Genomic DNA, 14,316 nt, shown 5'->3' with positions numbered 1-14,316 from the left:
TGTGGATAGTATGGATAACTTGGAAAAGTTGAAATGCCTCGACATATTGTATTTTAATAACGGCTGAAAAAAAAATTATGAAACAAAGCTCAGAACCAACGCAAGAATATTCACTCACTCACAAAATAAACCGCATTGAAATCGGTCCATCCGTTTGAGAACTACGATGTTGAGAAATACCATGCCCTCGGTACCGCTCTGCTTTCAGAGCATGACATGAGTGCGTGTGAGCTAACTTTGGGGGCGGCAGACGTGAACTTGCCTTCGAAATCCAAAAGCTTAATGGTTACTTGACCTGAAATGTATATTTCAGAACTAAATTATTGTTATTGTTATTATAAATTTATGACGGTGGAAGCATTCTACACTTCCACTGAACGTAGATATAGTTTAGATATAGTTAGTGTTTAGTATTGTAACTAAGGGACCCCATACATCCCTGTATTTTTATTTGTAATTATATTTTTATGAAAAAATGACTTTCTGCCAAGTTTCTTGCGGCGCATTCTTCTTGGCAATGATGGTCTTTCCGAAAGCGCTGGTAGTTTAAAAAAATGACGTGTAAAAGTGCCCATTGCGGCCTATTTACTGAATAAATCATTTGAATTTTGAATTTGAATTTGAATTTTGAATTTTGATGCCAGACAGAGAGACATTGGCGTCAAACTCATAACACCCCTCGTTTTGGTCGTTTCGTTTTGTTAGACATTGTCGCTTGCAATCGCAATCACCATTTCTTTCTATAGTATGACAGAAAATTCTATAGAGTGAAGAAGACGATCGCGATTCCGTGCGTTAGACAATATGGCCTCCGGATATGCACAGTTCAAAATGAACAGTAGGTACATTTTGTACTTATCCGCATTATGTTTATTTCAGGGTAACACAGTACAGCGAGCGCAACCGTATGCACACAGCAAACCTGGCCATAGTCTTTGGCCCCACCTTGCTCTGGGCACCCGCAGAGCAAGCCCACAACATCGCTATAGACTGCATACAACAAAACAACGTTGTCGACATACTCCTAACCGAATTCAAAGAAATATTTGAGGACAACAAGGGCAGACGAAAATCGTGACTCGGAATCCGAAGAAACAGAGTCTGAACGACCAGTTCAAAGGCCCCCAAAAGCCAAATTCGCTGGCAGAAACGCGGGAGAACTGTAGCAAGTCATAGACTCTTACGTAAAGTAAGTCTTGAGGCCCCCCTCTTAAAAAAGGGGTTGTAGGTTACTAACCGGTATATCCGGCATTGAAGGCTCATTTGGAGCCGGAACCGTGCCAAACATATATCTGAAGAACATCTTGTTTACGACTAATTTGCGAGTTAAATTTTCTTTAGAATAAATTGTTTTTGCAATGTAAAATAACTTGTAATTGAACTAAAAAGTGAGGGTAGTATTAAAGATACTTGATTTATAAATTATTTCTATTGGTAAAAATACCTAAAATCTTTATCAAATTACTGTCTACTTTATTATAATCAATATTTTGGTCTAAATGCCTATTTAAAATGTATAGGAAATTTTACGTAGAATAAACTTGTATAGTTAGTGGCATGTAAATATCAACTATGTCCAAAACATTTGATAGAAAATTCATTTTGATCTCCCCTTGAATGTTATCAAAATAATGTCACAACATTTAAGTGAAGCGTAGTTTCTTTATTTATTACAAATGAACTGCACCAAGATCTCTTTAATCATTAACAGTAAAAAATATAGCACTATGCAGTCGTAGTCACATAAACTAGTCGCAAACTCACAGATTTTAAAATAAAATTACGTCTACGATTTTTTTAATTAACGAGACAAGGTCGCTGTCTCTTTCTGCTTTTTTGCACGAGATAGGGATGCATATATTTCGTAACAAATTCTCGTAACGTTTTCACTTAAATGCTGTAACCGTAGCATGTCAAGTAAGAACCACTATTATTTCCAAATTCACAAGTACTATAACGCCTTCTCACTTACGTTTATGGTGGTGAAAAATGAAAGTATTAGCGATTTGGCAATAATGTGGTAGCTTCAAAATAAATGGCCAATCAGTGTTGTGATCGTGAAGCAATATTCGAAAGACTGTCAGAGGTAATAATATACGAAACAAATTATTTTAACAGAAATTATGATGGTTATTTTCGGGGCCAACATTGTACATAGTCTAGTGGCAGGCATGATTTATTCAGGCTTGTAGGCAAAGCCTACTTCAACAATGCAAAGTAACAAAAATTAACATAATTAACCATGTGAATTTCACTTATATGCTTTACAAATATGATTTGCTAAATATTCATACTTTCTTTTGTCCAATCTCGGCAAGAGAGCAAGTTACTTTGCAAGGGTAGGTAGTGTCCACTTGTCTCTACATTATACCTAACATATGCCACTTTAGTCCTACAATAATTAGAGTAGGCTTAAAGCCAGTTCGTAACGTGCCTTAAGGCGTTGTAAATAGTCATCCTGGATGAGTCGTTTATGTGATAACGTAGCGTTGTTTTATCTAGTTATTTGAGGTTATGTTCAGAAATATTGTTTTTAAGTCAAAACTGTTTCGACTTCTGCGAGTGGAGACAATGCCACTGCGTGACTATTTATTATGAACCCAAAATAATTTTGGTGATAAAAAATGTATGATTAAATTATTTTATTTGCATTACTGTCGGATTTTTGTACTGTGTAATTTGACTAAATTATTTTCAATGAAAACGTTTTTTTTTTCAATGAAAGTGTTTGGAAAAAATAGGAATAATATTTCTGAATGAAGCCTTGTCTGTTTAAATTAATTAATTATAACGGAACGATTGTGGGATGGCCGACCTCGGTAACCAAAGATAACTAAAAATCTGGCAATATTTGCTACAACTAATTCGTGATTTTTGTCACCATTCTAGATCAAAATTCTATTTTATATACTTAAATCCTTTACTCTAAATACACAGTACAATAAACTTCTGGCACGAATGGATTGAACGAGTGAATGAAAGTACTTGTGTGTATATTTGAATACACTTCACACGAATATGAAAATGTGATGCGTAGCTATGACATTTTCCTACAAATGTCAAAGTGACATTACTTTCGTTCAATCCATTCGTGCCAGTTCTTGCGAATCAACAACCTGTACTTTGCTAATGTCGTTTGGAACTCGAAACAGAAGATCGGTTTTCTTTTTCTTTCTCATTTGAATCTTCGGGAAAACGAAGAAAACCGACGAGTCCCAAACGACACTAACATTCTACTTACATGTACTTTATAATCCTGAGATTTTGTATTTAGTGCTTTTTTTATTTGGATTATTGTACAGTTTGGATAAGTATACCATTTAATAAATTATTGAGGTTGGCTCGGATCAAAGTAACTGTAAAATGTAACATTTACAGTTGCCTTGTTCTATGGTGTATCTGAACAATAAGTAATACCAACGTATAGAAAATAAACTAAGTAAATGCCCTCAATACCGCAGAGCTCAAGTTTTCTGTTTCATCAATCGTCTCGAACGCACCCGTATTAGTTCCAAAACGATTTGTCAATGATGGCCGAGATCAAACATATGTTTACACTTTACATTGTCACTTCGTGTTTGACCTTTTGTATAAAATTGTCAAAGGAAAGCGTAAGTATATCTTTGACCTTGACTATACAAGCCGTTAGAGGTGTCGAAACCCATAGTATTTCATACGTAAAGGCTCAATTTTAGTGTGAACTTATACTATAGTGTGAATTTGTCCTCATATACAGGACTCAAATTCCCTGCCACCTATTCAAAATTAAAGTTAAGATCATACCTATATTTTGTAATACTTGCTTAAATCAGAATTATTTAAATTAATAAAAGTATAGAATAATATTAGCTAGCAGGATGGACACCCTAAGTACCTACATTTCATTGTATCCATTTGACAAGATGTCATTTTCTGAATTAATTTCTTAGGGTGACAATAAGTTATATTATTATAGAACTTAAGTTATAAATTAAAAAAGCAGGGAATACAAACTGTTTATTCATATAAATCGCAGTAAAAATTGGGCTCCTGTACTAGGTATTGACTTACAATAGATATTTTTATTTTAATGTTGGTATTACTTTTTATATGTATGGTTGTGTTGACTGAACCTGTATATGAGTATATAATATATTTTACGGTTATTTGGGTAGTTCGTGAATACTCAGCCTTGTAACACCAATGTAGATCGAATAACCAGGTAAGCTAGGTACCAAAGTTTTATATTTTCGGCGATATAATATATGACTATATTACTATGTTTGTTAATTAAAACCCATGCTTGGTAATAAAAAATGGAGTTACATGAAATAAAAATTCAAGTATTTTACCTTTTTTCGTTTTATTTACTAAAATAAATAATCTTAACGTCCGAGTATATAACCACTGTTCTGTAAGTATTAATAACTTGGCTCTGGCCATATCTGTAGCAACCGCGACTCCGTGTCCGTCCACGTAGAATTTATCGCTATCCCGCGGGAACTATGCCATTTTCTGGGATAAAAACTGTCCTACGTCCTTCCCCGGGACAAACTATGTGTGTACCGAATTTCATCTAAATCGGTTCAGTAGTTAAGACGTGAAGAGGTAACAAACAAAGAAACAGATTTACAAACTTAGATAAGTGAACAGTATATCGAAAAGATATCCACCAGGTACAGTTGAGTTCATACACCTGTGAGCAAAGATTTGATTACAAATATCTGAACACGCTTCTACGCCGTTAACAATAGAGTCGTGTTCAGATATTTTTGATCAAATTTTTGCTCACAAGTTTATGAACTCGACTGTACCTGCTTACCAGACACGCTGCATACTTTTAGTCTCCTGCGGCCCAATATTTTTTTTATGAACATGAAACTTTATGAAAGTGAAAAAGTTCGATGTCACATAACAATAAGTTCTATTTATAGGACACTGGGCCGTAGGAGGCTAGACTAAGCATTATTATGTTGTCAGCGGAAATATTTATAATCCATTAGAGTCAACCCACCTGTGCATACAATACCTGTGTCACCGACGGGCGCGGCGTGCAGGCTATTGTAGATAAACGAGGTGAGATTGAATGACACAAATACCTAGTACGACATAAGGCTGTGTTCAGATCTGCGAGGAATGTAAATAAATAATAAATATTTTTATTTTATTTAATGAATGTTATATTTATTTAGGCTATGCAAGTTGGACATTAAAGAAGAACATTAAGCATTAAATATAAAAAAAACTATCCTAGACCTAAAAAACATACATAAAATAAAAATAAAACCTTAAATTAAAACAAAATAAGTAAATAAATATTCAGTACCTGGGCGACCGAGGTTTGCTCGAGCTAAAACTTGATAGCAAGCGATTTCCCAGAGATAAAACCAAGCTAAATCGATTTTTCGTCCCCGAAAACCCCTACATACCAAATTTCAATCGAAATCGTTGGAGCCGTATATGTGTGTGTGTTACAAGAATTGCTCGTTTAAAGGTATTAGATTTACCTACTTTATTTCCGCCGCCCCATGTACCTTCCTAAAACTTGTTTACTTTTACTAAATTAACTTAGGCTAATTTTGCGGGAAATCAGCATAGTCCCCGCGGGATAGAAAACGAATTCTTCGCAGATGAAGTCGCGGGCCACAGCTAGGTACAGGTAGTGCATAATTATTATTTACTTTTTAGCTGTCTTTTATATTCGTATAAAAGACAGCTAAAAAATACTTATGGAAAGTCCGAATGTAATGTTTGTCAGAATTATCGTTTGTATAACTCTTTTGTAACCCCCGACGCAAAAAGAGGGGTGTTATAAGTTTGACCGCTATGTGTGTCTGTGTGTCTGTCTGTGGCACCGTAGCTCTTAAACGGATGGACCGATTTGAATGCGGTTTTTTTATTTGAAAGCAGGTTTTCTAGCGATGGTTCTTAGACATGTTTTATCAAAATCGGTTCAGCCGTTTCAAGATCTACTATACGAAATTCGAAAGTTGTATCATATCGTCCTTCTTACTCTCCAATTGGCTATGTAAAGTTTTTTTAAGAGGTGCAAATTGTGTGTTATTTCGATAATAGCCTTCTACAAGGTCAAGAAAACACAGGTATTTTATTTTTATCTCCTATAATTTATTTTATATATTACCGTGAGCGAGAGGGCACGAGACAAAATTCGAATTTCGAACTGTAAGGGTAATTTAAATAAAACTTCCACATGCCAGTACTAAGAAACATTGTTTTCACATAACATATAAAATTGTCGTCAGCTATTTTGAATTTTCATACGCAGTCTTTTCATTAGATAATATATTGGTACTCACAAACTGAGGGAATGTATTAATGATAAAAGTAATTAACATTTTACGTATAAGTAAGGTTAAATAAATCTGCGCATGCGCGTAAAATATACCTAAGTAACACATAAGTACGTATATTTTACGTAGCCACCGTAGTCGTCAACGTAAACATCGGAGCTGTCTACTCACCAGCCGAAAGACGTGCACTGTTGAACAAAGACCCTACAATGAACGACATGCCACTTGTATGTGTCGGCGGCCGATCGTAAAATCCGCCAGATCACGAAATTCCTAGGCAGATCGTGAAATGGCGCCATTTCATGAATTGGCTAAGGGACATCCGCCATATCGTTCAAAACTCACCGTTTAACGATTTGCCTAGTGATATATCATGAAACGCCGCCATACCGGTTCTGGCACTTCGCCGGCCGCTGCCGCGGCATGAAATGGCGGCATTTCACGATATGCCTAGGATTTTCGTGATCTGGCGGATTTTACGATCGTCCGCCGACATATGCACCGCGCGGTTGCCCGCAACTCTTGCATTGTAGTCAGATACCATCCTACCTAGTGGGAGACTAGCCAAACGTTTCCGTCCGGTTCATGACCACCACTCAAGAACCTTCCCCCATACGGGTAGGTATCAGTTCTTCAATGAGAGTTTCTTGACACACAAAATTATCGCTAGATGGCGTTAGTATCGAGAAGTCCGTTTGACGCACAGAACAAGTCGGTTGCCACGCCTCGCTGCGCACGGACGGCTCTGCCTACAATTAACTTTTCCCGCGCAAACGACTCGCGAAACGCAGCGAGTCCCGTATAATGTCAAAAACAAATAGACCAAAATGTCGGAAGTATTGCGCGGTGCGAAATTTATAAATATCTGGTTAATTAATGTATTTTTTTTTGTTTCTGTTGATTTACCTATGTTGATTTTCAATAAATTAAGTTAAACAGAACATCATTCTTAACCGACCTACTAAAATCAGCCCAATTAAAGTATCTAAATATACATAAACCTAAATACATACAAATTCAATCAGTTGTTTGTTTTGTTGAATCACCTTGCCCCCTGAATACCTAAAGAACCAAACGAGCGAAGGCGCGAGAAAAAGCTAGCGTTTACATAACGGAGGCAACCCTAGCGCACATTTCAATGACGTTGCGTGCGTCACCCGCGTCCTGATAGGAAACGGTAGGCATCGGTGGCGGTGGGATCGCACGTGGTGAATCTGTTACGTAATAACTTGAATATAATCTGTGGTTACGGTCTTACTTGCTATTGGCTCGTTTAGTTAATGAGGGCTATCGCGTATGAATTCGCCGCTAGAGGCGCTAGTGTAGCGTGAGGTCTTCGAAATGTCAAATCTCATAGTTTTTGGGTGAGCTACGCAGGTTTATTTATAATTAGAATAATGTTGTGACTATTTTGCATTACCTGAAATTAATTATGGCAATTATGCGTTATGGGGCAATGAATGTCTGTGTTTTGAGACAGTTTTGTCTTTCGGAAAATTTTGTCCTCCCTTTTTTTTCGAACAAAACGGGGCTAAGCAATACTGTGGTTGCTGGATATTTTTATGGTACGGTTTTATGGTGTATTAAATATGATTTTAATCTAAACTTTGTTTTAACGCCCGTAATACCAGATTCTGAAAGCCACACTTAAAAAACTCACGCAACAGTGTCGCCATCTAGAAAGACAAAAAACCTCGACATTGGCGGAATCACCGATAGTATTGATGGAGCTATATTTTTTTTTAAATCGATTGTCTGACGCAAATGTCAAAGTTGTCAAACGGACCGCCCGCGCGATTTTAGCGCCAACTAGCTTGTCACAGAAAACCTCATTGGTTTGTTTTTTTTTAATTTGCCCTTTTTTCTAATCTTAATGCGGGTATTTTAAAAATTGACTATTCATTTTAATTTGTAGATCTGGATTTTTACAGTTTTTAATTAACTTATTAAACTTATGATTTAACAACGAATAAATGGGATACAATTTTAATTATAAAATAATATTACAAAGTAATTAACGATTTAAAAATATTGCTTATAAAATTAAACCTACATTAAATAATATCAGATTTTAAAATAACTAACTATATGGCATGTTTTGACTTAAATGTAAGGCTGAGTATACACAGATGCAGAGTAACAAAAATATTGTAAACAGTGATACAAACATTGTTATTTTTATGACATGTTATCATTAAAGTAACCTACGGTTTCTGTTATTAAAAATAAGCAACTGAAAATGTTTCCCAACGATTTTTACACTCAACAATAAACATGTTAAATTGTTATCCAAAATTATATAAAATAAAAAAATCTAATTAATTTTATACAATAGTGGAGTTTGAAGTAAAATACATTTAAATCGCCAACTATAAAAAGTTCAGAGGGTCAAATTATCAAATGCCTTAAAAAAATACATTACATTAGATTATTATTTCCTTGCTACCGCAGTTCCAACAATATATTTACCTTAAACTAAAACATGTATTTATCTGTACGGCGTTTTTATGATCTAAATAGCCGACTAAACATTAAAATGCTTATAAAAACTAAAACAACGCTTGAAACCAAAACAATCTATTTTTATAAAAAGCTATCTATGTAATTTACGAAGCTCATGTTTCATATATTTTATACATAAAATTATTTACCTTTAGAATCTACTTCACAACAGCACGTTTTTTAAATAACCTTTGGATGTACAAATATATAAAAAGTGCATAAAGTGTTCCAAAACGTGTGTATCTAGTAACAATTCATTGTTCCGCCTATTTTTCTACTTTTATTACTTCGCATTAAAAACTACCATAATTCAGCGAAACGTATAAATTTCATGTATTCTACCCAATAATGGTAGTTTATCATGCGCAAAGTAATTTGCAAAGTAACTTTAGCAAATGCATTTTGACTACGTACATCATAAGCTCACTATTCGTTTTTGTCGAAGCATCACTTTCCTTCCCAGGAAATATTGTATAACCGTACCAAATCCCATTGGATATATACATAACAGCTCTAATATATATCTATGTACATACACATTATCAAAAAGTCCTTCAAAAAATTGAATTTCTTTATATCGGTTTGCTCTGGCGTTGATTTATACAAGTACAAATTAACAAAAATAATATAACAGTACCAAAGTTTTTTTGCGTAGGTTTAAAAAACAATCGCCTGTGGCGGGATTTATTCACCTTTGTGAACTGTGATAAGCTTCAGAGTAACATTGCTTTTGCTCCCCCATTATATTTTGAGTAACACCAGATTTGTTTGTTGAGAAGTTCTTAATAAATAAATAATTGACAACGGACAAATTAAGTACTCTAATCATTTTATTTAATATTTTTGTGCTAATGACATCAAAACATTTAAGATAATAAATGACCTACACAATTATAGATACTAGTTAGATATCAGTACCTAGGTACTAAAGTTACCATAACACATTAAATTTACTCGTGTCGGATTATTATATATTTTTAAAGGTTTAACTGATGTTTATGGGCGGTGGTGATCTCTTACCATCAGGAGACCCACTTGCTCGTTTGCCACCCAGTCGAATAAAAAATAAAAAACTTCCATGAGATCAATATTAAATTTGTTTTGTTTATCGCGTGAAACGTTAAATTCGACAAATTGAACTGAAATTTTAATATTTTAGTAAATTCCCATGAAATCCTTTTTCTATATTTATAATATCCATGAATAATGAAAAATAGCTTTTATGGTGTTATCCCATGCAGTCTGCGTACCTACTAAATTCCAAAATCCACTATTGTACTACCTATGTTCTAACAAATAAAGTAACTGACTACTGAAATTTCATCCAAATCCATCTAGCCGTTTTAGCGTCAAAAAGTAACACAGAAAACACAAACTTTCATATTTATGATATTAGTAGGCTGTTTTTCTAAGAATCTTTCACGCTTTTTCAATACATTTCCATTTGTTCATTTATCAAGTAAAATAAACCAGTGACCTGAAAACGAGACATTAAGTGGGTGTTAACGTCAAGCTAGCACTTCGAATGTCGGCATAGCGTGCCATTGCCAAGGGCACACTCCAAGCTAATTATTAAAACCGCCGAAGTGATTTTAATACAATGTAAATGTACTAATGCCTCTTTCGCGTGTTCATGTCCTCCATATGGTTGACAGGTTGAATCAGGACAGGCCAGGAGGATTTTTTGCATATTGCGTGCTGCACGCGTTGGAACATTTATCGTGTGTACAGGCCCTTATGTTGGAAACAAATGTTTTGCAGTCAACGACAACAAAAACATACGATGAAATGTTTTTGCAAATGAAATGGATTTTTTCATGCAAAACATGAGGATTAGATAATAAGTTGGAAACCTTTCTTTCGCAATAAATATTTTTAAACATGTAATGATAAGTAATATCATCCCTTTAATAATACTACTTTCAATTCTTATTAAAAGACCCTTACACTTTTAAAAGCCGTGGTGGCATAGTGGTTTGACCTATCGCCTCTCAAGCTGAGGGTCGTGGGTTCAAACCCCGGCTCGCACCTCTGAGTTTTTCGAAATTCATGTGCGGTATTACATTTGAAATTTACCACGAGCTTTGCGGTGAAGGAAAACATCGTGAGGAAACCTGCACATACCTGCGAAGCAATTCAATGGTGTGTGTGAAGTTCCCAATCCGCACTGGGCCCGCGTGGGAACTATGGCCCAAGCCCTCTTGTTCTAAGAGGAGGCCTGTGCCCAGCAGTGGGACGTATATAGGCTGGGATGAAGATGACGACACTTTTAAGACTCCTCTCGCGTGGTTTCGGACTAAAGTAGGTAAAAGAGCATATTAGCTATTAGCTATATTTCATTGTTGGACTTTGGCAAAGTAACATCAGAAAGCAAATAGGTATGAAAAAATGTTAGAGTCATTTCCCATTAGCATCTGTCGAGTATCGAGTACTGCCTTTTCGCAACGTAACGTTTGGCAACCTGTTTCATTTTGCAACTTCTCATTTCGCAAACTCTAAAACTGTAAATATTTCAGGATTTATTTCAGGGCCATCGTGTAGAACCCTTTAGGTTAGGTTAGGTTAGTTTTATAAAAATCCTGAAATATTTACAGTTTCAGAAATATTAAACAGTTGGGAAATGAAAAATTGCGAAATGAAACAGGTTGCCAAACGTTATTCGCCGAAACATTAGTAAACCGTCGAGTATACTCGTAAGTGTAACGTTCGCGCAACGACACCGCAACGACAGTGGCACACAGTGGCGTGTTTTGTTTTTGTTTATGACAATGTCGTTCAAAAGAGCTACTGACGTCACGACGCCGGTGCTCAAACGTTTTAAGCAGAGTTCCACCAATAATGTGCGGGGATGTGCTTTTCACTAACCAATAGATACGCTTCATTTATACATCCTCGCATAACGCATCTCTGGTGGAAACAGATGAGCGGAGCGAGGCGAGGTAAATGAAGCGTTTCTATTGGTTCATGAAAAACAGACGATATGTTAAAAACAAAACTTAAACAAAACAAAACTACTTAAAAAAAAACTCGTATCTCAAAATGGATAATTTTTCTGAGTGCACTTTATAAAAAAAAAATGAAAAAAAAAATATTTTATTTCCTTTTACAAGTAGGTTTATAAATGACAGTTTCCGGGACCTCCCTTTAGGCTTACAGAGCCTGTGTTGGGACGTCCCGCTCTTCCTTTGCTTGGGTGGACTTTATGACCATTACGTCAAGGTTAAATTTTTTTGACGTATTGATTTGAGATACGAGATTTTAACAAAGTAGTGACGATATTTCTCGGAACACATCCTCAAACAGTATTGGTGGAAACGCTGCTTTATGGACGCTGCGTGGGCATTAGAAGAGTCAGCTTATTAAGACGCTAGTGTGACTGAGCTTTACTCATACTGATTCTGAACTAAACACCAATTTATCTAAATTTTGCTATAGAATATTTATTTCTTGTTTAAAATTAAACTCTTTCAATAAGTTTTTCACATCAATCAATTGAACGAGCAATGCATGTTACTCTGAAGTCGCAATCGAACGTTCTGGCACGATAGTTTAAAAGGCTTCGCGGAAAAATAAGGTAAGTGGAACTTTCTGGAAAGTCCCTCCGAGCATATAGATCTTACGTAAGACCTAAGCTTGCTAAGTAGGTATGCGCTTCGTTAAAATTTATGGATGGTTGTATTTGGTACTTAATTTTATACTTCAGTCCTTGAAAGGCAAAAAAATTGGTGACCCTTCGATTCATTCATTAACATTTTAAAACTAACGATTCCAAGCGGGATCAGTGAACCAACATAACCATTTAGGAACATTTTAATACAAAATAAACGTCTTACAAAGTACCCTATCAACATTAGTAACTCTTCGCACTTCGAATATAAAAGCGGGATCTCGCGATCAGTCAGTGGCACCAATAATCACTAGTCTACACTCACTACGGGTGCTAAATCTCGTCTGAGTCAGACCTTATCGAGTCGTAATTGGACGTCTTGCTTTTAAGCATCCTCAGGAACGAGCCGACGGCGAATATCGTCCGCCTATGCCTGTGGAAGATACCTTGGTACAATGCTTCTCGCAACGCCTTCCTGTCGTCCGACATCGAAGGCTGCGTGCTGAGCGTTATGTCCGAATGCGCCACGACCGATTTCTGATGCCTCAAACTTCCATGTTTCTTTTCTAAGCTCTTCTGATTAGGCAGACTCATCGTCGATTCTAGGGACGAGTTTTTAGTCTTCCGTAAATTCAGTACCTTCTTCCCCGATGACTGGGTTTCCGAGGTCGACCGACTTGGCGCTAACTTTGACCTGTGCAACGGGTTGTTTGATGCCTCAGGGTGCACCATTATTTCTACGGATTTTTGGCTGACGGCACTCGATCGCGTGAGCGTTCGTTGTGAGCTTGTTGGCTCGGGTTTCGGCACCTCTTTGATCGGCTGCTCAGACTCTATGGCTATCATCTTGATTGAAACGCGCGTCGTGCGCGAGCGTCGGCGGCGGATTAATCAAACAGCAACGGCAAAGGTCACATCATCGGCGGCCTCGTCTCATCAATAGATTCAATGGCGGGCACGGCCAGATGGATGACGACGTTGTTATTGCTCGGCACGTCGCTCCTAGATTCGTCTGTACAATTGCTGAATGTTATCGTCGGTACCTTCGCATCGCGATCTAGTTTGACGTTGCTCAAGTTTTGTGCGAGACCGTCGACGGAGTTCTTTTCCAGCGATTGTTGGTCATCGGCGCTCATGCTCGGGGCAAGCCATTCCTCCTCGTCGTCGGTCTCCGAGGGTCTGTCGTCGGGCGACGGGTCGAGCTCTAGCGCAGGTGACGAAGAGTACCCCTCTCCGGTCACGTGAAGGTCGATCAGACCAGCCAAATTCACGTTGAAGTTCTTTTGACGCTTCCCAGGCTTTTCCGGCTCTGCTTGTATTTCTTCCGAAATCAATTGGTCTGAGACAGCTTCGATCTCTTTCTTCAAGGTCTGGTCGTCTTCGTAGAACTGTTGTAGTTCCTGAAGGCTGTCCCAGTTGTTGGCGAGGCTGGTATGTGTGTCGGTGGCGAGGGTCTGGCGGTAGTGGTCGATGAGAGGCTGCAGGGAGTCTTCGTGGCGCCGAAACAGGTAGTGGTATGCTTGACTCACGGCCCGAAGGCTGTAAGAGGAGCGTGGGCGCCTCGGCGAGGCTGACGGCGTGTGCGCGGCGACACTGCCCCGCCACACGTGCCCGCGTGCTCGCTCACACAATATTGCATTAGAATTAAGAATCCTTTCAAAGTCCGACACTTGATCGGCTTCGCTGATCTGCAAGAGCAGCTTGTTCTCTGTCTCTTTCGCGCCGCCCGCTTGACACAGCCTCTTGTTGTCGCCGACCTGTTTAGGAGGATTAGAAAACTTAGTTCTGTTATCGATTCTCATGTTCTGAGCGGAGGTTGAATGGTTGTCGGCGTATTTCATGGGTATGGAAAGTGTTTGGACAGAAATGGCGCACGGTACTTTTTCTATTTGTTTGCGTTTTTGATGTTTGACGAGG

General features: G+C 37.4%; 3 protein-coding genes across 3 annotated transcripts in view; 1 reads left to right on the top strand and 2 right to left on the bottom strand.

Moving 5' to 3' along the window:
• The window catches only part of LOC141431449 (uncharacterized), a 63,339-nt gene extending 59,017 nt beyond the window's left edge, over positions 1-4,322 (top strand). The window contains exon 12 of the mRNA XM_074092633.1: positions 880-4,322. Coding sequence (XP_073948734.1) covers positions 880-1,078 — 199 coding nt within the window. The 3' untranslated portion in view covers positions 1,079-4,322. The remainder of the gene's footprint in view (positions 1-879) is intronic.
• A 1,871-nt stretch (positions 4,323-6,193) lies between these two features.
• Positions 6,194-13,245, bottom strand: LOC141431005 (uncharacterized). The gene has a single exon (XM_074091936.1). It carries the CDS (start codon positions 13,243-13,245, stop codon positions 12,733-12,735), a length of 513 nt encoding a protein of 170 aa, XP_073948037.1. The 3' UTR covers positions 6,194-12,732.
• Positions 13,246-13,310: 65 nt separating this feature from the next.
• Positions 13,311-14,240, bottom strand: LOC141431448 (uncharacterized). The gene has a single exon (XM_074092632.1). The coding sequence runs from the start codon at positions 14,238-14,240 to the stop codon at positions 13,311-13,313; it is 930 nt and encodes a 309-aa protein (XP_073948733.1).
• Positions 14,241-14,316: the final 76 nt, after the last annotated feature.

Source organism: Choristoneura fumiferana, chromosome 9 (assembly GCF_025370935.1).
Source record: "Choristoneura fumiferana chromosome 9, NRCan_CFum_1, whole genome shotgun sequence".
NCBI classification, from domain to species: Eukaryota; Metazoa; Arthropoda; class Insecta; order Lepidoptera; family Tortricidae; genus Choristoneura; species Choristoneura fumiferana.
This window is presented reverse-complemented; position numbering and strand designations above follow the sequence as displayed.